Consider the following 27,386-nt stretch of genomic DNA (forward strand, 5'->3'; position numbering starts at 1 on the left):
AATTCTGCTGCATCGAAGGTTCACAGAAGCATGTCTCCATTGGAAGAAGTTTAAAACAACCATGACTCTTTCTACAGCTAGCCTCCTGGCCAAACTGATTGATGGAGACGGGCCTTGGCTAGAGTGGTGACCAAGAACCTGGTGGTCACTTTAGTTCAGCTCCATGATCATATATGCAAAGGGAGAAACTTACAGAAGGACAAACATCACTGCAACACTCCACCGATCTGGGCTTTAAGGTGGTGTGGCAATACTCAATCCTTTCCTCAGTGAAGTCACATAAAAACACACTTGGAATGAGCCTAAGAAAACACAGCAACTCTGTGAATGTCCTTAAGTGGCCCAGCCAAAGCCTGGGCTTGAACACACTCAAACATTTCTGAAGAAACCTGAAAATGTATGCCAGACTCCATCCAAGCTGACAGAGCTTGAGAGGTGAAGAGGTGAGGTGAAAAATGGCAGGTAATTGCCTAATGTTGATGTGTTGCATCATACCCCAAAAGACTTGAGGGTATAAATACTTATGCAATGCACTTATTACAGGTTTTTTATTTTTAATAAATGTATGAGGTTGTGACAATTCTGTTTTTGCGTAGTCAGTATGGTTCACAGAGTGTAAACTGATGTAGAAAAAAGGTAATTTAAAACAGTTTAACATAAGGCAGCAAGTAACAAAACATGAAAAAAAAATTAATGGGTATGTTTTCGCAAGGCACTGCAAGTAAGTTACAGTATGCGCTAAAATGTAATATTTGGGATTAGAGATTTGCTCAAACTTAAAGTAAGCAATAGTAATAACAGAAATGCTTGCCTTATAGGATACTACTACTAAAATACAAACTTTTTCCAAAAGTTTAAACTGACCTTAGTGCAGTCAGCAAAGTACAACTTTTGGAAAAAATTACCTGCATTCAGATTTCTAAGAAAAGCAAAGCAATGAGCTCAAATTCTTAAAAACATAGAGACTGGGATGCCATTTCGTATGCCTGTCCTTGTCATTCAGAGTGAAGTAAACATCTGCTCCACCTGTGCGTATGCTATAGTGAAGCAGCATAAACAAAAACTACCCTTATTCTCAACCCATAGCTGTGCACATCTAAGAGCCCTCAAAATGGACCCAAGATAGTGGTTCAAAAATCCATTACCGACCCACAGCCCACCAGAGATGTGTACAGCAAACATTGTGTCTTGTTAGAGAACCAACAGCGGAAAAAGCCTGTAGGAGATTGGAAAGGTTACAGGGAAAAGCATTACTGCAGGCCTTGGGAGAGTGTGTGTTTGTATTTGTGCGTGTTTGTTTTGAAGGTGATGTATCAAGGAAAACAGGATTTTCCCTGCTCTCTTTGAAAATAAAAGATCTATGAAGTTTTATCTATTACTCTATGTTGATATGCTCTAACACTAAACCAGCAAAAAAGCAGTTCCCAATGCACTTTATGCATGTTAAACTGTGGTGCCAGAGGTCATTTATATAAGAACGTCTCTAATGTGTATTACAGGTCAGAGAGAAAATGGTCAAGTAAACCCTTATTAAAAAGAAGTTTATTCAAGTGTGCTATTAGTATACTTCTTTTAAACTTCAAAAAAAGTCCAGTCTACTGAAATGTGCTTCTCTCAAAAATATACTTAAAATGACATTTAAGTATATTTGAGCTATACTTGTGCTCTGAGAATTTGTGTTTTCATTGTAATACGCTAGGAGCGCTATTACACATCTTCTGTACAAAATTCCCAGAACACAAGTGAAGAAACCGAAACAACAGATGCTTCTAACACAATCGTCAGACATAAAACAGCATAAAAACCATAGAAATGTAAAACTGTGTAACTTTATGGAATAAAATGTCGACCCATGAAGAGTAAATAATGACTGTCAAACTTTTGGGTATTGATTAACTCCATCTATGTTTTGATTATCATGAATAGTCTCTTTGTTCAAAATGTCGTTTGTTTATTTATTTATCTTTTATTTATAAAACCAGCCACATTCAAGTTTTTATATAAAAAAAAAGAATGCATGAAGCTAGCTAGAATTTATAATTAATACCTAAATAGGGACATAGTAGTATACTTAAAGTATGATGTAAAGTTCAGGTAAAAGAAAACCTAAGAGGATACTTGCAGTATAAAACTACTAAACTAGTAGTTTACTCAGGCTATACTTCAAAGTGTACTAAATACGCATAAAAAAGTATTTAATTTGTAAACTATCAGTATACCTATAAGTTTACTTTTAGTATGCTTGCAGTACAAACTGAAAACATACATGTAAACTAGTTGTGTACTCAAAGCTTACTACTGTTATACTGGAAATTGGGCCAATTTAGTCCCAATGAGTATTGAAATAGTACACTTAGAAGTATACTACTAGTACAGAATAATAACTACATAAAGTATACTTAAAAATATACTTGAACTTTACTTAAGTATACTTAATAATAAGTAGATTAAGGCTACTTTTTGGTACGACCTGGAGTTTCGAGTGAGGATGATAAAGTTTAGGCTTCACTCATGTTTAAGTTGGTCGCATGAAACTTAAAGTTGCTTGGTTTGGTAAGCTTCCCAAACACTCCTCCTACCTTCTGTTGGTTGAACAAACTCAATGGTATTGGTTCAGCCAATGTTTTTGTGTTGGGCTGGCCAGGATTCTCAAATAAACAGAGGCTACGAAGAGAACAGGAGACAGTATTTGGACACACTTTAGCTTTAGAGAAAGTACTGTACACTTACAGTGAATTAGGCCGACTCTGCTTGGGCAGCTGAGGCCCATCATGGTCTCCATCTGCGGTGGGCAGGCTATTGAGTCGAGTCCAGCTGACTGTGCTGTTGCAATTTACTGATGGCAAGTCTGCACTGGAGTTTACAACCACACTGTTTCTCGTCTCCACTGCTGATGGAAAAACAGAAATGTTGCTGTCCTAATGAAGAGCTAATAGTATGCTAATGTAATTACTCTAGCCTGTGGCTAAAACTGGGTCTGGTGGGATCTAGTGGTTTGCGTTTATTTGAATGACGGTTTGTATTTCAATAAGTATAATGCTAGTGAGTTCTGTCTTTAGACAATAACTGAATAGCCTCTAATACTGAGAACAAGTTTACTTGTCACATGCCAAGAGGGGGTTGGCAGTAATTGGTTTTACAGTAACTGCAAAAATGGTCTGGTCATAGGTGTGCCAACCTGAAACCTGAAACTATTTTAGTAACTAATGCCATTGTTATTTGAAGCACAACACCTGAATTTCCTCCTCTTGATGTAAATCCATTGCAAAATTTGTGTTCATTTTCATGTAGAAATCACGCATAGAATCATGCATAAAAACCACTTGCTGGCGTACCTTTCTCTTTCTCTGAAAATGTGGGGGCGTGGAAAAGCGTGAGGGGTCTCTCGCTGCAGGACGGGGCCTTGCTGTCTGCACTTCTCCGCCTGGGCAGGTTGAGCTGGGAGTTGCCCTGCCCTCCTCCAGACACTGGCATGTCTTTGAAAATCTGCAGAGCCGAAAGGAAATTCAAATCAGCATGAAAATGTCAGAGCGCCACAACGATGGGATGACTGTCTCCACAAAAATAGAACGGACTGAAATACTGCTACTGATCTTGCCAGGATGTGACCCCTGTGAAAATGACAATTCGATCATCAGCTGGTCGCTTTCATGTCGTTCCAAGCCTCTCTGACTTTTTCCATCCATAGAAAGCTGTTCTTTTTAATGCAAAAATGCTGTATGACAGCTGTCAATCTGCTATCAGTGACTGTAAAGCTCCAAAAGATACGAAAAAGGTCTCTATGACTCACGCATTCCATTACAAGTCTGAAGTCATAGGTTAGCTATGTGTGACAAACGGACTCAAATGAAAGTTCTGCACTGAAATCCTCTCCTCCACCAAACCTCTTAAATCTTATTTGTATTTTCGAATGTTTAAACACAAATCAAAGTCAGTTTAATGTTAAATGTTAATGATAAATGAATTGGTTCTCATGTTTCCTGCAACACAGTGGGCCTTATCATACACCCGGCGCAATGCGACGCCAGGCACGACACAAGCGTTTTTTGCTTTTTCATTTTTCACGTCCAGCGCCATGTTGTTTAAATAGCAAATGCACTTGCGACCATCTGTTCACCCATAGGCGTGCTGATCTGAAAACGTGTGTTCAGGCGCATTATTGGCACATTGCTATTTTGAGGCAACTGAAAACGATTGCACCATTGACCAAAACCTGGTCTAAAGGCAATGGTGCAGTATTTTTTTTTTAAGGGCGCGTTAGTAATATGCGCCTAAATGTGGGTGCACAATGCACATTCACTCTGCTTATTACATACACAGTATGTAAAATGAAAATATTACAATATAAAATGTTATTGTGCACATAAAAAAAAAAATTCCTACATGCACAAGCAGATTTGTCTTTGCTCTTGCAAATTCTGGCATGTAAATTGCGAATCCGCCATGGTGCAAGCGCAACTGGATTTTAAAGGGAATGGGAGATGAAACTGACTGGTTTATTGCACGCTACAGCCAAAACACACCCATGACACATAAAAGAATAGGTACAACCCTTTTGGACAATGCACCTTTTTTCTGTCATTATACCAGCAAAAATGGATCCGGAGAAGCCCTAAGTGCACCTGTGCCATGTGCTTCAGACATGCACTTAGATTTTTAAAATAGGGCCTGGTAAGTTTAAATAGGCACTGTAAAAACTGTTTTGTAAATGTACTATGCTGCAACTGTGGTTCCTATTAAAATGTGGTAAAATACTTTTAACTATTTTTTTTTAAGATACTGTACAGTGAGGGAAAAAAATTATTTGATCCCCTGCTGATTTTGTACGGAAAATGATTGAAACTCCATGAGATGAGATCTTGCATGGAACCCCAGACCGAGGGCGATTGACAGTTATTTTGTGCTTCTTCCATTTGCGAATAATCACACCAACTGTTGTCACCTTCTCACCAAGCTGCTTGGTGATGGTCTTGTAGCCCATTCCAGCCATGTGTAGGTCTACAATCTTGTCCCTGACATCCTTGGACAGCTCTTTGGTCTTGGCCATGGTGGAGGTTTTGGAATCTGATTGATTGATTGCTTCTGTGGTTAGAGATTAGGAGCACTCTCTTTGACAGAGTGCTCCAAATCTCAGCTTGTTACCTGAGTTTGATTACCAATTACCAACTGAGCTTGTTACCAATTGATTGATTGCTTCTGTGGACAGGTGTCTTTTATACAGGTAACAACCTGAGAAGCACTCGCTTTAAGAGAGTTCTCCTAATCTCAGCTTATTACCTGTATAAAAGACACCTGGGAGGCAGAAATCTTGCTGATTGCAAATGCAAATCAAAAGTATAACTTTGTTTAAATGCTTTTGAAATTTTGTGTTGTTATGCTGTCTCTCACTGTTAAAATAAACCTACCATTAAAATTATAAACTGATCATTTCTTAGTCAGTGGCCAAATGTAGAAAATCAGCAGGGGTTAAAAAATAGTTTTTCCTCACTGTATGTCATTTTCTGGCTGTACTAGGGCATAGAAATACCACAATATGTTTGCAGATATTTAGGAAACATGTTAAGTTCACATAATTGTTTTATTTGAAAAACAAATGCTACAGCCAGTGATTCTACTTTGAAACATGCATTCCGTGTCAGAATGTCTGTTTTGTTTTGTTCTGTGTGATTCCATCCACTGCCAGTTTACCCAATAGGATTGCGTATTACAGCCATGGAAGCCAGCAAACAAACTGGGTCAGAGATCACAGATTCTAAATGACCTACAGTGCATCCGGAAAGTATTCACAGTGCTTCATTTTTTCCACATTTTGTTATTTTGCAGCCTTATCCCAAAATGAATTAAATTCATCCTTTTCCTCCAAATTCTACAAACAATACTCCATAATGACAACTGTAGGGATGGTATTGGCCAGGTGATGAGCGGTGCCTTGTTTCGTCTAGACATGACGCTTGGCATGCAGGTCTAAGAGTTCAATCTTTGTTTCATCAGACCAGAGAATTTTGTTTCTCATGGTCTAAGAGTCCTTCAGGTGTCTTTTGGCAAACTCCAGGCGTGCTGTCATGTGCCTTTTACTGAAGAGTGGTTTCCGTCTGGCCACTCTACATTACAGGCCTGATTGATGGAGTGCTGCACAGATGGTTGTTGTTCTGGAAGGTCCTCCTCTCTCCACAGAGAAACACTGGAGCTCTTTCTGAGTGACTAAGTCCCTTCTCCTCTGATCGCTCAGTTTGGCTGGGCGGCCCGCTCTAGGAAGAGTCCCAGTGGTTCCAAACTTCTTCCATTTATGGATGATGGAGGCCTCGGTGCTCATTAGGACCTTCAATACTGCAGAATTTTTTCTGTACCCTTCCCCAAATCCTACTCTCAGCCTAGTATGGCACACCTCAGGAGTTTTGAAGTCGTCATCGAATTGGTTTGATTATACAGGATTTCCAGGAGACGTGTGCGTTGCATTTGTTAACGGAAAGAAAAATGCCGTCGTGTTTACAACTGTGATGACGAGCGCTTATCAGGAACATTAAACACTGGATTTTCAAAAGTATGAGTAGAAAAATTTTTAAGTTTGCAGCATATAACCTTTAAAATATGTCAGAGAGTTTAACACACCAGTGTGCTATTGTGGCGACAATTCCACGCCCCTAAACATGATGCAGCACAAAACGAAACGCGATTGGTCGCTTTACCTGTCAGTCAGATGGCCTCTTGGGCAGGCCATTCAAAGCAGCCAAGGTTTCCAGACCTTCTGCCGTCAGTCTGAGGTCTGGCTATGCGAGACTAATACAATCCTGTCTCAGAGATCTACAGACAATTCCTTGGACCTCATGGCTCTGACATGCACTGTTAAAGGAGTAGTTCACTGCCAGAACAAAAATTTACAAAAAAATAAACTCAAAACTCAAATCTGACAAATCTGTCATTTTATAAAAGTATAAAACTGTATATACTTTCTAACCTCAATTGTTCAATTACTCTGTGTAATCAGGGTCAATACAGTTAGGCTATGTCGAAAAATCCCATCTCATTTTCTCCTCCAACTTCACTGCAGAAGTACCGACTCAGTGTTTACAAAGTGAACATGCAAAGGTCAAATGCCCTTTACAAAAAAGGTAAAACAGCTATGTAGGAACTGTATTGACCTGGATTACAGAGGGTACGCATGCGCATTGCAGAGCTAGACAAGACAAGCATTTGAGGTTAAAAGTATATACATTACATTTTTTTTTTTTTATAAAATGGCCGATCGTTTCACTAGATAAGACCCTTATTCCTCGACTGGGATCGTTTAGAGCCCTTTGAAGCTGCATTGAAACTGCATTTTGGACATTCAAACTTGCGCGCACCATAGAAGTCCAGTATATGGAGATAATACCTGAAATGTTCTCCTCAAAAAACATATTTTTTTTTACGGCAGAAGAAAGAAAGCCATGAACATCCTGGATGACAACGGGGTGAATATATCTGTAAATTTGGAAGTGAACTACTCCTTTAACTGTGGGACCTTATATAGACAGGTGTGTGCCTTTCCAAATCATGTCCAATCAACTGAATTTACCACAGGTGGACTCCAAAGGTGGTCAGATAACTTCCGTCGCATAATAATCCTGGCACTCCCAAGCTTTAGAACGGCAGAGACGGTGCCGGTGTTTCTCTCCATCAGTCCAAAAAAAGTCGATCCATAATAAAAAGTGCCTCACTTGCCTCTGGAGGGGTCAGTAAAAGTCTCCTTTAGCGATTCGATGTGTTTTTGTATGAAAAATATCCATATTTAAAATATAAGAATCACTTTAATCTAGCTTGCGCAGTTGTACATGGAACTTGCTGCTTTGGGAAGGGCCATGGCAGGACTGAAACACCATCTAAGCTGTTCGCCAATCACAACACAGTGGGACTGCTAACCAATCACAACACATTTCGTTTTTTTTTTTGGAAGGCAGACCTTTATCAAACCCGGAACTATTTGATCCATTCGTGCCAGCCTAGAGAATAAGCTATTGTAATAATGTAAATTATGTGGAAAAATAATGCGTTTTTCAAACCACCAAGCATGAGAGCATGTTCTAGTGCTCCCCCAAAACAAAATAAAGACTTTGTAAAAGAGCATAATAGGACACCTTTAAGGATGATCAGTGGAAATTAGAGTTTTGAGTGTTATGGCAAAGGCTGAGAACACTTTTGAACATGTGATTTTTAAATATAAAATACTCTATGACCAGAGGCATATTAAAACGCTCATAAATCAACTCATCAGTGTAAGCTTGTCACCTTCCATTGTCAAAGCGCTTGTTCCTGTTGCGTGTCCTCAGTCTGGCAACCCTTGTGAGCATTTTAGAAAAGGGAGGGACAAGAGAAATTACTCTCTCTCTCTCTCCAATATTTTAAATGTGGACTGCAGTAGCAGTAGCCATTTCAACCATTAGCTGTCAATATTACATACTAAATAGTTTTTATTCATCATTTTTATTTCGAGTATGCCATTCTCAGTGTTTTATGGGAGTGCAGCACTTATTTTATTAAAGTACGCAGTCTTGTACATTTGTCTGTCTGTCCTTTGCTTCAAATTAAAGGTTGTGTTTCACCTTGTAGCTAGTTGGTTGGCTTATAACAAAGACTTTTAAAATCACTGGGAAAAATAAATGGGAAAAATACTTCAAAAACAAAAGCCACTAAAAAGTGGGTGTGCACTGTTGCACACTATTCAGTTGCAAACAATGCAAGATACATATTTCAATCACCTATTCTTTTGAATGAAAGCTGTTATAGTAAAACATTTGCTATATTAAAAATGACCTGCGTTACATTACCTTACTATGGTAAGACCTCTGTTTACAGTTTCACATTATACTATAATGTAAAGAGATAAACTACTTGTGTTACAAGAATTCGTTTTATTTGGTAATCTGTTTCAGAAATTGCAAACCAGTTCTATAGAGTCTTTATTTTACTATCAAGCATTTAGATCAGTTGGATTAAATGATAGGCAAATGCATTAAACTGATATGCAAATAAAAAGTTGCAACATTATGAAAGGCAGTACTGCGAATGGAAACTGAAGTGAAAAGGACACCTATATTAAAAATATGCTAAGATGTTATTTTTAACAGCTTGCTTTATCTCTTTATCTGGAAATTATTTGTTGGTTGTCACCTTTGAGTTTTGCATTAGGTGTTGACATCTGTGAATGACTACATAATGGCTTACAACAAGACAATTCTGCATTGCAAGATACTGTCACATCCCTCAAAGATGCAATTTGTGGGAGCTCCATTTGCAAACGGTCAGAAAATTGTTAATTGCATCAGTTATTCAACACTGTCACATTAAACATGGACTGAAAGTTGAGTTGGACTCAGCCAGTAACCTTATTTTATTCTGCCAAATTGGTTGCGATAGCTGGAAGAGACTTAATTATAATTACAAAAGCTCCAAGCTCCTAAACAAAAAGAGCTCTGATAACAACAACGACTTCAAACTAAATAATTATTGTCAGTAAAACAACTAAATGAAATAAAACTAATCTATCTGCAACTCACAATGCATTCGTACAATGTGCACTTCATGTTGGAACCTAACCCATAATCTTGGCATTGTTAGCAGCTTCCTCTATCAGCTGAATCATTCAATTTTAAATTACATTTTTCAAGCTAATAAAAAATTTCATCCCAACAACCAATTGAAACTGCAAAAGAGGGACATGTGGTTATTGTAGTTTTAGTTTTTGGTTTATAGTGGACTGCTTTTATGATACTTTAAAGTCGCAATGAAATGGAGGTGGTGGAAAAATGTGATTTCATCTATGTGAAACTCTTATTTATGGATCATACAAGTTTGAAACTACATGAGGGTGAGTAAAAGGGTGATTTTTTTTTGTTCCCTTAAGGGAAGACACTGAAAACACTGTCTTTTCATGCTCCTGTTCAGTTTGAGATTTTGGGCATTTTGGCTTTTCTTAAAGTGTTTTTTTTTTATATAAAATATATATATAATTATATATATATATATAACACTGCTAAGTGTTTCTTTTATAGCACTTTATGTATTTGTGTCAGTAGATTACAATTGCAATACATATTTTTAAGGTTGTTTTCTTGAAATTAGTTTTTTCTTCTACACTGAACCATAAATCATAAGATGCCATGTTGAACATCCAGTGGTCAGTATGAGAGAATTGTACTTAAAGCACCTAATTTTAACTGCTCTAATACAAGATACACAGCTTTGTATGGTCCTGTCAAGCAGACAAAAACATAAAAATGATGAATAGGACATGTGGCTTTGCATGGTTTAACAACGTACTGCTGGACTCACTTTAGTCGCCAGCTATTTTGACAATAATGGCTTCATGTTGAGTTATTTCCAGAGGACAGTAAATCTATACTGCTATACAAGCTGCACACTGACTACTCTAAAATATATCCAAGTTATGTTTTATAGAAGATATACTAAAATGATTGCTGAAATGTGAGGGGTGTACTCACTTTTGTCAGATACTGCATATAACATTTTATTCTTAAACAAATTGTGAAAATATATTGATTTCTGAATTATGGAGTGACAATAATGAGATAGCCAAAATTCCCTCTGTAAAAACATTTGACTAATACGTAAAAAAAAAAAAAAACTCACTTCATATAGTGTTAAAATTTTTGAATTGGACATTTATGCAAATTAGCACATATTTCATTAAATAATGCTAATAATTTGCATATTTACATCTAACATTTAAAAAAACTTGTAATACATTTTTTTTTTGCAATCAATATAATCAATCAACTGAGTAAGTGAAGTGATAACTATTAGTTAATATTTTTACCCTACTCACCTGCAGTGTCTCTTAAGGAAAAAAGCCTTTCTTTTGTGACAATGAATTTATGTCACAAGTCTTTATGCAAAGCTGTATGCAAACAGTCTATTGTGTGCTTGTGAAAGAAAACCTTTTTGAAGATCAGGTTTATGCTACAGTCATTTGTTACCTGCTGTACATAACTGTGTATAGTTGTTGAGAGATGTAGGATAGGTAGCCAACAATGCTTTTGAGCTGAAGCTAAAGGATTCATTGCAGAGTAACCTCATTCCTGGTGGAACATACCGTATGTGTGGGACGTGTCTTTAATGAGGCGAGACATGGGAGGGTTAATTGAGCAAGACAGAGTGACAGCCTTGATCTTAAATCATACCCTGCCCACTTCGCCCACTTATGCAGGAGGAAGTGACCCTATGTCATGTGACGGTGGGCTCAGCTTAAGAAATCAGCTTTGAGCCGATTTGCATGTTCCCATGGCAACTACTCTAAGCTGCTTTACCCTTTAAAACCCCTGCTGGGTTTAAAGTTACCTGTTACAGACAACGGGCTGAGTGAGATCCTCAGAAAGGGTCTCGCTGCTGGATAAGCCCCCTTTAATAGCAGAATTACATCCTTCATTCACACCTAGGTCTGAATAACACAGCTTGTGCACCTTTAGGGTGATTATGGTCACCAATTGACAAAGACAACCTAATGTGCCATTAAATCATTAGATGTGCAGGTCATCACTAGAACACCTTTTTTAATACCTAACCAATTTTCTAAGTATAATATGGTCAGCTAGTATCCATTTATATACATACCCGCTCATGGTTCTCAATGAGGATTTCTATCACAATGTTCTGGAACTTGATGTCCATGATTGCAGCGACAGTCTCTTCCTGAGGCCTCAAGAGCGTAGGGCCGAACACTACGCCGAGGTTTGCAACCGTCATCAAATTCTGCTGGTGGTGACTGGCCACTCTGGTGAGAGAGTAAGATATTTGAAATCATTGATTTTTTATAGTAGTGTAGTGCTTTTCTGTATAGATAGCTTTATTGATAACAAAAACAGGACTGCAATAACTAATCGATAAAATCAATGCAACATTTGCTTTAGTACAGTTGAGGCCAAAAGTTTACATCCCCCTTTCAGAATCTGCAAAATGTTAATTATTTTAGCAAAATAAGAGAGATTGTACAAAATGCATGTTGTTGTTTATTTATTACTGACCTGAATAAGATATTTTTACATATAAGATGTTCATATAGCCCACAAGAGAAAATAATAGTTAAATTTATAAAAATTACTCCGTTCAAAACTTTGATGATCCACAGCTGTGTTTTTTTGGTTTAGTGATAGTTGTTCATGAGTCCCTTGTTTGTCCTGAACAGTTAAACTGCCTGCTGTTTTTCAGAAAAATCCTTCAGGTCCAACAAATTATTTGTTTTTTCAGCATTTGTGTGTATTTGAACCCTTTCCAACAATGACTGTATGATTTTGAGATCCATTTTTTTTTTTACACTAAGAACAACTGAGAAACTCATATGCAACTATTACAGAAGGTACAAACATTAACTGATGCTCCAGAAAGAAAAACCATGCATTAAGAGCTGGGGGGTGAAAACTTTTAGAATTTGAAGATCAGTGTAAATTTAACTTATTTTGTCTTCTGGGAAATATGCAACTATATTCTGTAGCCTTTGAAGGGCAGTACTAAATGGGAAAATATGATATTTAGGCAAAATAGGAAAAATGTGGACATCTTCATTTTGTTCAAAAGGCTCTTAATGCATTATTTTCCCTTCTGTGGGACCTGAAGGATTTTTCTGAAGAACAGAAGGCAGTTACACTGTTCAGGACAAACAAGGGACTCATGAACAACTATCACTAAAAAAAAAAAAAAAAAAAACCCGCTGTGGATCATTCAGGTGACGAAACAGCATTAAGTATCAAGTGTATGTAAGCTTTTGAATGGGATCATTTTTATAACTATTATTTTCTCTTGTGGACTAATAAACATCTTTTATGTGAAATATCTTATACATGTCAGTACTAAATCAACAATAACATGCATTTTGATAAAATAATTAACATTTTGCAGATTCTGAAAGGGGTGGTGCAAACTTTTGATCTCAACTCTACGTTATGCATTCTTAAAAAGCAAATTTATTTAGTAAATTTTCCATAATTGAAATCCTAAAACACACACAGATACACACACTGAAAAAGAAGAGCACTGATGACACACAGTTTGTCTTGGCGTTGACTCAAGATGTCACGTAACCCTATAACGCCTACCGTTTCATACTTGATAACACATAATTCTTCTGAATTATCAACTTGATCAAAACTTTGCTGAAAAACCTGTTGTACACAAAGTACTTCATGCCTTCTGCCATCTCATTGAAAGTTTATATTCACCAAGGCCAAGTAAAAAACTACAGAGCTTTGGTAATAAAACTAAGCATCTAAATATCTTACATCGTACTAACACATATTATTGGAGATATATTGAATATCATTTTAATGCAAGTAGTCATAGTAGTTATACTGCTATAAAGATCTCAGTGATTTACATTACAAGCTATCAGAATTTCATCTTACTTTTTGGACATAAATATCAGCAAACAATTATCCAATATCATGAACCATAGAAGCTTGATTAAAAAAAAAAAAAAAAGATTACATCAAAAGATTTAATAAACTATGGATGCTCCTTTTTGCCACTGAATAAAACATTTAATTGTTCTTTTTATCTCACAATTCTAACTTTTTCTTTGTGCAATTATATATAAACAAAGTCAGGATAGCAGGATATAAATTTACAATTGGGAGTTTGTATCTCACAATTCTGACTTTTTTCTCACAACTGTGAGAGAAAAACACTATAAAGCGCTTGACTATTTTTTTCATAGATAACCGCAATAATTATAGCATTAGAAATAGCCTATTGTTACTAAAAAGCTTATTGCATATTGCATATTGGAGGATTTTATCGATTAGTTGTTGCAGCCATAGAGTTTATATCACACAACACTGACTTTCATAACTCGCAACTGCATATTTCACGCAATTCTGAGAAAAAAATTCAGAACTGCAAGTTTATATTTCGCAATTCTGAGAAAAAAGTTAGAATTGTGAGATAAATAAAAAAAAAATTCTGACTATTTCTCAGAACTGCAACTTTCAGTTATTCTCACAATTGCGAGTTTATATCACGCAATACTGACTTTCATAACACCCAACTGAATATATAACGCAATTCTGAGAGTTTATATCTCATAATTCAGAGGGAAAAAAATCTGAATTGCGAGATGGAAGCTCACAATTGTGAAAAAAAAGTTGCAACTTTTTTATTTTTTATTCAGTGGCGGAAGCGGGCTTCCATAATAAACTGTTACATTAAAAAAAAAAAAAAAAACCTCAAGGTTTTAAGCCTACTGTCTCGTGAAAAAAGGACAATGCATTTAATGTGCCCCACTTCAACTTCCTGTCTCATTAGAGAATATGTCAACACAACATTTTGTTCATTAAGTAGTTTCATGTGGACTTTAATGGTGTAACTTTGTAGGAGTTTAAACCTGCAAACTTTTGGTCATCCGGTCAGATATTTAACTACTCTTGCAGTTACAAGATTATTACTACATTTTGCACTATTTTATTAAGTAATATAAGCATTTTGCTTAATTCGATAATAGTTGTGACAAATTAATCTATAATCAGTATCAAACAGCTGTAGTGTTGGTGAATTAGATGAGCAAGCTAAACAGTCCTGCTGTAAATGATGAATCAGTGTCAACAGAACCCAAGGTAAAACCTTTCCAACAATTATTTCTAATCAGCATCCTGTAATCGTTAAATGATTCACGTTGAACCACATGCAGCTGTTGTGTGTTCAATGCTACTGTTCAGATGTAACCATTCATTCCACTCTACAATATAATTTCCAAACCTGTCCTGAGGGCAGTCTGCAGGTACGGCATTCAATCCTAATGCTCCATTGAAATAGGTTATGCAAAGTGGGTATTAAACTTCTACTTCCTATAATTCTTTTGGATTATGAATCTGATTTTTTGCATCAAGCTGCTTTGCGTAAACCATTTTCACTGTGGAGTTTTCCATAAAACCCCAAAATGCTCTTGGAGCTGCCAGCGTCACCGAGGAACGGCTCCGCAGAGCTCAGCAGTCAGGGTGTCAAATTAAACTCGCACAAAAGAAAATGGAGCTGGGAATGGGAGGGAAGGAGACGGAGGAAAGGACAGGTGAAGGAAAACAAGCCGCTCTTTTCAGCTGGCCAAACACAAAGGGGAAGCTAAGGCCTTTATTACCATCAGCAGGGTTGTGGTTTTACAATGGAAATCCTCTCAGGTCTTTGGCTTTGCAGGATTTGTAACCCAGTAAAAAGGGGGCGTCAACAGCAAAACTTACTTGGCCAAGTGTTTCACAAGAAGCTCCAGCATCTGGCGGTTCTTCTCAGGCAGACGGTGCACTACGGAGTGGATCTCTGCCACCCTCGCCTCGGGATTGTCCAGTTCTAGAAAGAGGAAGCGAGAGAATAAGGGGTTGCAAAGGAAAACAGGCACATTTCCTTTCGCTCCTCATGAACTGTAGGCGTTTTACTGCTGTATTTGACTCAAGTGCATTCGCAGCAGGAGTACAAGTCCAGCCACACCAGATGCTTTTATGCACATTTCAACATTCACGGACACATTTCAGATTTGAAACTTTGCATCTGTTGCTCAAACAGAACAAAAGATCTCATTCCTGATTCTCTGAGGTCACTTCCTGACACAGTCTGGACCCACACAGACACATTATTCCAATTAAAATGACATTAATGTGTTTGCGTGTTTGTGGAAAAGCACAGAAACTGTGCCACCTAGTGTATGCGACGGCTACAGCAGCGTCCATTAAGGGCAAAGCTAAGCCGCCAGACGCTGGCTCTTAAAGGTCACTGAAATATTAGAGTGATCTATCTGGCTGCCATGATATCCTAATAATCCCCAGTAACAAGAGTACAGCGAGAGAAGAGAGGTATAAATGAGGTTGGTTTAGACATGAAGGGGGGAGGGTTGACAAATAAAGTCAAATAATACACACACACACACACACAAACACAAACACACACACATCTATATATATATATATATATATATTAGTATTTTTGTCTAGCTTTCCATTACAAATATGTAAACACTTTTAAATCAAGATACATTTACTTGACAAGCAAAATTACTTAAGATATTAAGTTTTTGTTAGTTAATTTTTATAAACTAAGATTGAACAATACTTCTACAGAATATATGAATCTTAGTTACTAATGCATTATTAAAATCAAAAGTTGTGTTTGCTAATATTAGTTAATAAAGATTAATAAATACTGTAATAAATGTATTCACTGCAAAAAATGCTTTTCTTACTTAGATTTTTTGTCTTGTTCAAGAAGGATTTTCTAGATGGGTAAAAAAAAAAAAAAAAAAAGTCAAAATTAAGTATGTAGTATGTTTTTGCTTGAAACAAGAAAAATAATCTGCCAATGGGGTAAGAAAAATAATCTTCTGTTAAATTATTAAATAAATAATAATAAAATAATTTTTTGTTTGAAATTAGATTTTTTTTTTCGCTTACCCCATTCACACATTATTTTGCTTGTTCCATTCGATAACTCACTTAATTTTGACTTGTTTTTTCTGAAAACAAGAAAATAATTTGTACTTGTCAAGAAAATTTTATTTAATAATTTTTAGATATTTTGGCTGGAAACAAGACAAAAATATCTAAGTAAGAAAAGCATTTTTTACTTGACAAGCAAAATGACTTACGATATTAAGTCTTGTTTCTGAAAAAAAAAAAATAGTTAGTTGTCATTACAAATATTAATTTAATTTAAATATTAATAAATATTTCTACAGAATTTATGAACCTTAGTTACTAATGCATTATTAAAATCAAAAGTTGTGTTTGTTAACATTAGTTAGATTAATGAATACTGTTATAAATGTATTGCTCACTGTTTATTGTAATACCTTATTGTAAAGCATTACTCAAAAATGTATGTTTTTTCAGAAAAAAAGACTTTGCTTATTTGCTTCTCAAATAAATTCTTCTTGATTCAAAAATGTTCACACTGCTTTTCTTACTTATATGTTTTGTCTTGTTTCCAGGTAAAAAAATATCTATAAATTCTTAAATAAAGAAGGATTTTCTGGACAAGTAAAAATTATTGTCCCGTTATCAAAAATATAAGTCAAAATTAAGTGAATGTTTGCTGTCAACGGGGTACGCAAAATAATCTTATTTCAAATAGAAAACGAGATTATTTTGCTTAGCCCATTGGCAGATTATTTTGCTTGTTTCGACTTCATTGTGACTTCTTTATTTAAGAATTTTTAGATGTTCTGGCTGGAAACAAGACAAAAAATCTAAGTAAGAAAAGCATTTTTGCAGTGTAGATACTTAAACAAGAAAATAAGACAAAAATATGAAGTAAAAATTTGTTTTGCTGTGTGTGCATTATTATATGTGACCCCGGACCACATAATCAATCATAAGGTTCAATTTCTTTGAAATTGAGTTTTATACAAATGCATAATATGACAATATTTGGCTGAGATAATACTATTTGAAAATCTGAAATCTGAGAAAATCGCCTTTAAAGTTGTCCAAATTAAGTTCTTAGCAATGCATATTACTAATCAAAAATTAAGTTTCGATATATTTATGGTAGGAAATGTAAAAAAATTCTTCATGGAACATGACGTTTATTTAATATCCTAATGATTTTTGGCATAAAAGAAAATTGATCATTTTGACCCATAATATGTATTGTTGGCTATTGTTACAAGTATAGCCGTGCTACTTAAGACAGTTGTTTTTGTGTTCCAGGGTCACCTTCATTGCTTCATAGGAAATGCCACAACCCCAAATCCACAGATTTTATTTATAACATAGTATAAATACTATCTTACACACAAAACATAAAAAGAAAAAATGATCTGCTGCTAATACAGACCATTCAAATATTGAACAGCAAAAACCCCTGTTTACAAAAGACAGCACATAACCAGACCAGACAAGTACTTGCTCGTGTTGAAAACAAACCGAGCCTCTAGACCGTACACACACATTTTCACACTTTCTAGTCTCTCTTGATTCTCTCTTCTCCAGTTACATACACATTCACATCGTCTCTCACTCCCGTATTCCCATCTCTCTCTCTCTCTCTCTCTCTCTCTCTCTCTCTCTCTCTCTCTCTCTCTGCTGATGGGCAAACTCCAGATGGCACCTTGCTCTTTATCACATAAATGGCTTACATAGACAGGAATGAACGAGGGGAGGGGTGGAAAAAAGAGAGAAAATGAAAGGCAGAAAGGGAGGGGTGGAGCTCTACGAAAAAAAATAAAAAAAAAGTTCATATGAGGACAAGGGCCTAACGTCACCCTTTAAAGACTAGCAAAAAAAAGCACAGAAAGAAAGAGAGAAAAACACAGACAAAAAAGGGAATGATGGTAGAAAGCGAAATGAGATAAGATGATGATCGCATGAGATACAATGCAAAAAAATGCGTCTTAGTAATCAGTCTTGTTTTCAGGTACAAAAATATCCAAACATCCTTAATGCAAAACACATTTACTTCAGCAGCAAAATTGCATTAAATATTGTTTATGAATCATATATTAGTATTTCAGTGCAAAAAATGCTTTTCTTACTTCTTAGGGATACATATTACTAATCAAAAATTAAGTTTTGATATATTTATGGCAGGAAATGTACAAAATATCTTAATAGAACATGATATTTACTTAATATCCTAATGATTTTTGGCATAAAAGAAAAATCTATCATTTTGACTTATTTAATGTATTTTTGGCTATTGCTACAAATATACCTGTGCTACGAAAGACTGGTTTTGTGCTTCAGGGTCACGAATGATTTGAATTAGAAATTACACTGTTTAGTTTTAAGATTAAGATTCAGAACTACATGCTAAAATGATTCCAATTATTTCATAAATTATTAAAATTAATTAAACTTACAGATATATTAACACTGCAAAAAAATGCTTTTCTTAGATTTTTTTGTTTTGTTTCCAGCCGAAATATTTAAAAATTCTTGGTAACACTACAATAAGGTTCATTAGTTAAACATTAGTTAATGTATTAACTAACATGAACTAACCATGAGAAATACATTTGTTACTGTATTTACTCATCTTTATTAACATTAGTTAACAGAAATACAGTTGTTCATTGTTTGTTCATGTTAGTTCACACTGCATTAACTAATGTTAACAAAATTTTAATAATGTATTAGTAAATGTTGAAATTAACATTAACAAAGATTAATAAATGCTGTATAAGTGCAATTCATTATTAGTTCATGTTAACTAATGTGGTTAACTAATGTTAACTAATGAACCTTATTGTAAAGTGTTTTTAAATTTAAATTTTTAAATCAAGAAGGATTTTCTAGATGAGTAAAAATTATTTTCTTGTTTTCAGAAAAAAAAAAGTCAAAATTAAGTGAGTTTTTGCTTAGAACAAGCAAAATAATCTGCCAATGTGGTAAGCAAAAAAATCTTATTTCAAACAGAAAATAAGATTATTTTTCTTATTTTTTATTCTGAAAACAAGACAATAATTTTAATTAGTCTAAAAAATCCTTCTTGATTTAAGAATTTTTAGATATTTTGGCTGGAAACAAGACATTTTTTGAAGTGTTATTATATCTGTAAGTTTAATTCATTTTAATAATTTATGAAATAATTGTAATAATTTTAGCAAATAGCTGTTTAAGTAAAAATCTAAATCTTAAAACTAAACTGTAAAATTTCTAATTGAAATCATTTGTGACCCTGGACCACAAAACCAGTCTTAAGTAGCATGGGCATATTTGTAGCAATAGATTGTATGAGTCAAAATGATGATTTTATGCCAAAAACCATTAGGATATTAAGCAAAGATCATGTTCCATTATTATATTTTGTACATTTCCTACCATAAATATATCAAAACTTAATTTTTGATTAGTAATATGCATTCCTAAGAACTTCATTTAGACACCTTAAAGGCGATTTTCTCAATATTTAGATTTTTGTGCACCCTCAGATTCCAGATGTTCAAATAGTTGTATCTCAGCCAAATATTGCCCTATCCTAACAAACCATACATCAATGGAGAGCTAAAAAAATGACCCTTATGACTGGTTTTGTGGTCCAGGGTCATATTTTTTTCAGCGTGAACATCGAAGGTAATGGTGTGAATGCGATCCAAAAGACGATCTGGAAGAGGGACAACATCCTTTGCTGTCTCAGACAAAAGCCGCCACACTGAAAATCCATTTTCTTTCCTCTACACCCCGGTTTCCTGTTTCTGCCCACGTCATACTAGCTTGAACACTCCTACTCTGCGGCGTGTCTTATCAAATGATCCTGCTATAGTCAAATAGTATCAAATAATCAAAAGAGATCAGGTCGGACCAGACAGATAGTGATAAAAACAACTCACTGGCTGCTTTGATGAAGCTCCTCTGGTACTGGTATGTCATGAGAGGAGCTGGCAGCATCCTGATAGCAGAGAAGAAGAGAAACGATTAGCGATTAGATAGCAGACCAAACAGATAGACTGTCAGACTCAAAAAAAAACAGAAGCAATCATGGCGTCGAGACAAAGTAAACTGAGAGTGCTTGGATGCATAATGATGATATGTCTTCCTTTATTGTTTTCAACTTATTCACTAACTTCCAAGAGCTATTGTTTTGGTTTGTTTTAGCCTGCAGGCTAATTTGTAGACTATTAGTGATGTTGTTGAATTACTTGAATAATCTCTTACACTCTATTTTTATGTTCTCTGACAAATATGGTAATGTGCTAATTGCAACATCTCATGTTTATAACATGAATGACTATATTGGTATATTTTTTGCAAATAATGTGTGTGATAATTGCTCATGCAAAACTTGCTGGCACGGTGCTAGCATGTTGTGGGTGGTTGCCAGGCTAGTGTCATAAACACATGGGTCCTCCATGCTCTCCCTTGTGGAAAACAAGTGTATCTGAAGTGTATCTGTTGAATGTGCACAACTTCAAAACTTAAAAGTATATATAATATAAATGGTAACACTTTAGAATAAGTAACATATATTCACTATTAACTAAGAGTTTTCCCTCAATAAACTTCTAATTTGCTGCTTATTAATAATTAGTAAGATTATTGTTGATTGTAATACCTTAACCAATTAACTAATGGAAACTTTGTAAAGCATTACCCAAAAGTGTTGTTTTTTTAGAAAAAAAGACTTAATATCTTAAATCATTTTGCTTCTGAAATAAATTTATCTTGATTCAAAGATGCTTACACTGTCTTGTATCCAGCCAAAATATCTATACATTCTTAAATATAGAAGATTTTTTCTCGACAAGTAAACACTATTGTCCAGTTTTCAGAACAAAAAAATAAATAAATAAATAAGTGATTTTTTGTTGTCAATGGGGTTATTTCAATCAGAAAACAAGATTATTCTTCCTACCCCACTGGCAGATTATTTTGCTTGTTTCAATTTCTTAATTTTGACTTCTTTATTTAAGAATTGTTAGATGTTTTGGCTGGAAACGACACAAAATCTAAGTAAGAAAAGCATTTTTGCATAGATACTTAGAAATAAGACAAAAATATGAAGTAAAAAAAAATTGTTTTGCTGTGTGTGGATTATTATATGTGACCCTGGACCACAAAATCAATCATAAGGTTTTTTTTTTTTTTATATAGTTTTATACACATGTATGATATGACAATATTTGGCTGAGATACAACTATTTGAAAATCTGTAATCTGAAAATAGACCAAAAAAATCAAAATATTGAGATAATCGCCTTTAAAATTGTCCGAATGAAGTTCTTAGCAATGCATGTTACTAATCAAAAAATAAGTTTCAATATATTTATGGTAGGAAATGTACAAAATATCTTCATGGAACATGATGTTTACTTAATATCCTACTGATTTTTGGGTATAAAAGAAAACTGATCATTTTGACCCATGCTACGTATTGTTGGCTATTGTTACAAATGTGCTACTTAAGTTTTTGTGGTCCAGGGTCACCTTCATTGCTTCATAGGAAATGCCACAACCCCAAATCCACAGCTTTTTACTATAATTCTAACTTACACACAAAACATAGAGTTTATTCAAGTAATTCAAAAACATTGCTAATAGTCTACAAATTAGCCTGCAGGCTAAAACAAACCAAAACAATACCTCTCGGAAGTTTTTCTTTAAAGCATATATAATATAAATGATAACACCTTAGAATAGGGAACATATGTTCACTATTATCTAGTTTTCCCTTAATAAACTCCTAATTTGTTTAGGTATTGTGTCGGGGTAAGGGATCTAGAATATGGTCAAGCAGATTAAGGCATTAATATGTGCCTATTAAGAACTAATAAACAGTCGGTAACAGTTTATAATAACTGCATGCTATGAATCATTAGTTAAGCATTAGTAAAAAGTCAATTCATCATTCATAAAGCATTGTCCCTACATTAATAGACAGTAGTAAGCAGTCTATAAATGCAGATATAAATGCTTTGTTCTTGATTAATGAGCATAGCGATAATGAATTGAATATTTGTATTTTCATAATTAATGATCAATTCATAATTTCTAAGTTAAGTATTACATTATTAACAAACCAGTTATTTAGGCATTGTCATTGGTTCATAAGATCATTAGAAAGTGTATAATAAATAAACTATTTAAAAGTACATTTGTACATATTATTTAGACATATAGTAAATGCTTTATTAACACATTTTCCTACTGTAATTTATGATAAATTAAAGTAGTTGCTAGTTAACTATTTTTGTGAGATCGTCTACAGTAAGGACTATTTTGCCTTGTAAAAGCTTTGTAAAGCCTTTACAAAGCAGATTTAAAGGCTCAAGTATCTTCTAAACAGAAAAAAAGAAACAAACACAACATAGAGATATTTGCAGATGCAAAAAAGAAACTGTATAACTGTACACTAGATATAAAATGAACAATAAAGCAACATATACAAATAAAAAGAGAACTTAATAAACAACATAATGAAAAAAATATCAAGTTATTATAGGCAAAATAAGCAACGAGATAAATATGTCAACAAAATAAGCAACAAAACTAACAAAAACCAACAAAATGAAGAAAATAGAAGATAACTGAGCCTTGAAATCTTTACTGAGGCATAAGTAGTCCTCACTTTAGATGAGCTCACAAAAATAGTTAACTGGCAACTACTAAATGTTTTTAACCACCTTAATTAACAATGAACTACAGTAAAAAATACGTCTTAAAGCATTTATTAACACACATGAGTAACTAATAAGATGTATAAATACATTTAAATTGTTTATTAATCATTTACTTACTCTTTCGGAACCACTGATGACAATTAAATAACTGGTTGGTAAATAATCTAACACTTAATTTAGAAAAGACAAATGAATCCTTAATAAAGTATGAAAATACAAACATTAAACACATTATCGATATGCTCATAATTCAGTAACAAAACATTTATAGCTGTATTTATAAACTGCTTACTACTGTGTATTAATGTAGGAACAATGCTTTTTAAATAAAGAATTGACTATTTATTATTGCTTAACTAATGGTTTATAGCATGCAGTTATTATAAAGTGTTACCGGTTTAAACACTCACTGATGCTCCAGAAGGAAAAACCATGCATTAAGAGCCGGGGGTGAAAACTTTTGAACAGATTTTTTTTTTTTTTTTTTTTTTTATATTTTGCCTAAATATAATATTGGTTTTCATTTAGTACTGCCCTTCAGCGGATACAGAAGATATTAACATGTTTCCTATAAGATGAAATAAGTTAAATGTACATGTCAAAATTATACAATACATTGTTGGAAAGGGTTCAAATACAGAAAAATGCTAAAAAAAAAAAAAAAAAAACTAAGAATTTGTGGGACCTGAAGGATTTATCAGTTTAACTGTTCAGGACAAACGAGGGACTCATGAACAACTATCACTAAACAAAAAACACAACTGTGGATCATTCAGGTAACAACACAGTATTAAGAACAGGGTCATTTTTATAAAGTCAACTATTATCTTCTCTTCTATATATAAACATCTTGTATCTTATTTGGGTCAGTACTAAATAAACAATAACATGCATTTTGTATGATCCCTCTTATTTTGCTAAAATGATTAACATTTTTGCATATTTTCTGAAAGGGGGTGTAAACTTTTGACCTCAACTGCATTTAACAGCTAAAATTATTATGTTTTTGTATGTACTTTAAATACATGGCAAGCAAGTTTCAACAATGACATTAATGCATATTTTAGTTTACCATAAATGCTTGTCAGTACATTTAGTACAATATAATTATATTTCAAACACTTAAGTATGAAATTACACATAAAGAAGTACTTTGGTCGCACTTACTGTAGGTGGCTAAGGAACCCAACTTGATATACTGTATACAGTCTTAACTTTGTAAAAACAACTACTTATACTGGTAAATAAACAGTTAAAGATTCTGACAATAAATATTTCTCATCCTTTAAATGCTCAGCATAGGCCTACTAGCACCATACTGTGTTAATTAGATTCTAGATATACTTAGGGTGAACAGCTCAGAGTATAAGCAACTAATTCCTTAGCGGTGAAGCTAACTTTTGAGACTGCAGGAGCCAGTCCAAGCAAGACAGGTAAAACAAATTGTCATGTGGTCATGTTGGCAGGTTGGTACCTGAGGTAATGCTTTATTGCACTGGTGATGGTCTTGATCTCCCATTCTGTGCTGTCCAGCTCCACATCTGCACAAGTTTTGGGGTCTAGAGAAGAGACAGCAGCTTTAATTTTTCCAGTGACCTCTGTTCAACCTTTGGAAATGCCAGCTCAGCACAGTGCCAGTACGTGCAAGCAAACTATGCATATGCGTGCTGGCACCAGCCAATCAGCATCAAAATCTCCAACCATTTCCTAGAGCAAAACTGTCAAAGTATATCATTATCACTCTGAGGCAGGCAATTAAATGTGGTGTAAAAGTGGTGATCTGGTGAGCAACACAACAACATGAAAAACTATTCATTCTGCTTTCACCGCAGGGTGTGACGGCATTCCTGTCACTTTTTTGCGTGTGAAGAAGGTTGCGTTCATACTTTATACTTGTGCTTTATACACAAATATAATACTTCAACTAATCTGTATGATATTATTTGAGGCAGGTGTGCTTTGGAAGTACAGTATTAATAGTTTAAAATGGGAGGGGCTGAAGCATAAAATTTGGCATAGTAACAAAAAGCAAGTTTGATGCATTGTAATGAACATATCTGTCTGTACTAGAGCAATGCAGCATGAAAAAACTGGGTCGCTCACATAATAATCAATATATCTGTCTATGCTGCATGGGAGTAATGCGACAGACCTAGACACATTCCATTATAAATCAACAAAACTGTCTACAGTGATAATGAATGTGACAATGTGATAACTAGAGCGCTCACATTACAATTAACAAAGCTGTTTAAAAGCTGCAAGTAAAAATTAATTATCAGGGTCAATGGCAAAGGATATCCATGAAAAATCTGTTAAAAATCTAGTTTAAAACTTTACTATTCAACATTTGAAGTGGATCAAAGTTGTCTTAAATCCAAAACAATACCCATTCTTGTCTTAGGACAACTTTGATTAATTTTTTGATCCACTTTAACACTTTTACATTTGTACGTCAAATGTACTCTTTTTATCTATATATGATGGTTTCATATGGTTTTGAAGAACTTTTATAATATTTTTAAAATAAAGTTTTGATTTAATGTCACATATGTGCATACTTTTAAAAAGACTTCATAATATACTTTAAACTAATACATTTCAGTGAAACACTGAATGTAATGTTTTTGGACACTGTTTGCAATTAAATGCAAAATGTGTTACACTGCAAAAAATGCTTTTCTTACTTAGTTTTTTTTTTTTTTTTTGTCTTGTTTCCAGCCAAAATATCTGAAAATTCTTAAATCAAGATGGATTTTCTAGACGTGTAAAAATTATTTTCTTGTTTTCAGAAAAAACAAGCCAAAATTAAGTGATTTTTTTCTTAGAACAAGCAAAATAATCTGCCAATGGGGTAAGAAAAAAAAAAAAATCTTAATTCAAACAGAAAACAAGATTATTTTTCTTACCCCATTGGCAGATTATTTTGCTTGTTTCAAACAAAAACACACTTAATTTTGACTCGTTTTTTTTTCTGAAAAAGGACACTAATTTTTAGATATGTTGGCTAGAAACAAAACAAAAAATCTAAGTAACAATAGCATTTTTTTGCAGTGTAGTTTTTTTTTTTTTATATAAATACTGGAGTATGAATAAAAAAATCTATGTCATTTCTACTCAAACTTGTACAAAGTCATGCATTTAAATTAGGGCCGGGACTCGATTAAAAAAAATAATCGAATTAATTAGAGGCTTTGTAATTAATTCACCGAAATTAATCGCATTTTAATCGCATATAAATATTTGACCTGAGAACAGTGAGAAGTAAGTTTTTTTCATATGGATTTTTAGTATACCATTGAATAATGACTGAATACATAAGCTTAAGCAATAAAATATTGTTTATTTTTGTTCAACCAAGTCCAACAGACCAGTGCAATATTGCCATTAAGTGTAGCAATAGGCTCGATGTGCTGCGGTGATTTGCGAATTCCTTGTTGCATAGCTTGCAAACAACCATGCTCTTATCGACGCTTCCATCCATTCGTTTTTTATAACAAAATTTTCCATCCACAGGGCCAACCAAAGCGGTCCCATCAGCTTCTTTGTCCATGTTCACTGTGGTTTGTTTTTGTCTGAACGCTAGTTGGTCCAGTGAGAAACGTTCCGCGGTGCAAAAATAAGTGCGATTAAAATGCGTTAAAAAAATTTTACGCGTTATTTTTTATATCTAAATTAACGCGTTAAAGTCCCGGCCCTAATTTAAATATATTTGTAATTATCATTTGTAATGGTGAAGTTTATGTAATTAATATTATAATATATTTACTTTATATTTACTGACAAAAGCTTCGATCTGACTCTTAGGATGAATCGCTTGCTGTTCTCCCCAATTGTAAGTCGCTTTGGATAAAAGCGTCAGCCAAATGAATAAATGTAAATGTAAATGTAAAAGATGATTTCATTTTTTTAATGTACTTTATAAAAAAAATTGTGACATTGTTACTTTTTAAAAGTGCACTTTTTTATGACTTTATGCCCCTCTAATTTTAATCCCTAAATTAAAAAAATATATATCTATATCATAGAAGAGGTGTATTTAAGGCAATTTATAATTGCATTTTGATGTAGTTTTTTTAAATATATAAATTAGATTAATAAATTAGAAAAAATATGCCACTGAACCACCTTCCAGTTCATTGAATATAATAAGCGAAAGTGTTCTAGGACTGTGATTTTGGCCAATCCGATAAAGCATTCAGTATCCAACAAGAAAACAGTACTGGTATAAATCATTTTATGAATTTTTCTTTTTTTTTTTTTTGCTTTAGAAAAACTGTGAAAAAGGTGTGCATACTCTGAGTTA

At 34.2% G+C, this 27,386-nt stretch overlaps 1 protein-coding gene across 3 annotated transcripts in view; it reads right to left on the minus strand.

The window, feature by feature from the left end:
- LOC141292217 (rho GTPase-activating protein 26-like) overlaps positions 1 to 27,386 on the minus strand; it is a 140,233-nt gene that overhangs the window by 24,855 nt on the left and 87,992 nt on the right. For 2 of the 3 annotated variants that reach the window (XM_073824192.1, XM_073824190.1), the window contains exons 15-20: positions 24,555 to 24,639; positions 20,294 to 20,352; positions 15,216 to 15,321; positions 11,608 to 11,767; positions 3,336 to 3,486; positions 2,731 to 2,890 (exon numbers count right to left, since the gene is read on the minus strand). In XM_073824192.1, the coding sequence (XP_073680293.1) occupies positions 2,731 to 2,890; positions 3,336 to 3,486; positions 11,608 to 11,767; positions 15,216 to 15,321; positions 20,294 to 20,352; positions 24,555 to 24,639 (721 nt within the window). The remainder of the gene's footprint in view (positions 1 to 2,730; positions 2,891 to 3,335; positions 3,487 to 11,607; positions 11,768 to 15,215; positions 15,322 to 20,293; positions 20,353 to 24,554; positions 24,640 to 27,386) is intronic. The other variant, XM_073824191.1, reaches the window with a different exon arrangement.

The sequence above is a fragment of the Garra rufa genome, chromosome 19 (assembly GCF_049309525.1).
Source record: "Garra rufa chromosome 19, GarRuf1.0, whole genome shotgun sequence".
Classification (NCBI taxonomy): Eukaryota; Metazoa; Chordata; class Actinopteri; order Cypriniformes; family Cyprinidae; genus Garra; species Garra rufa.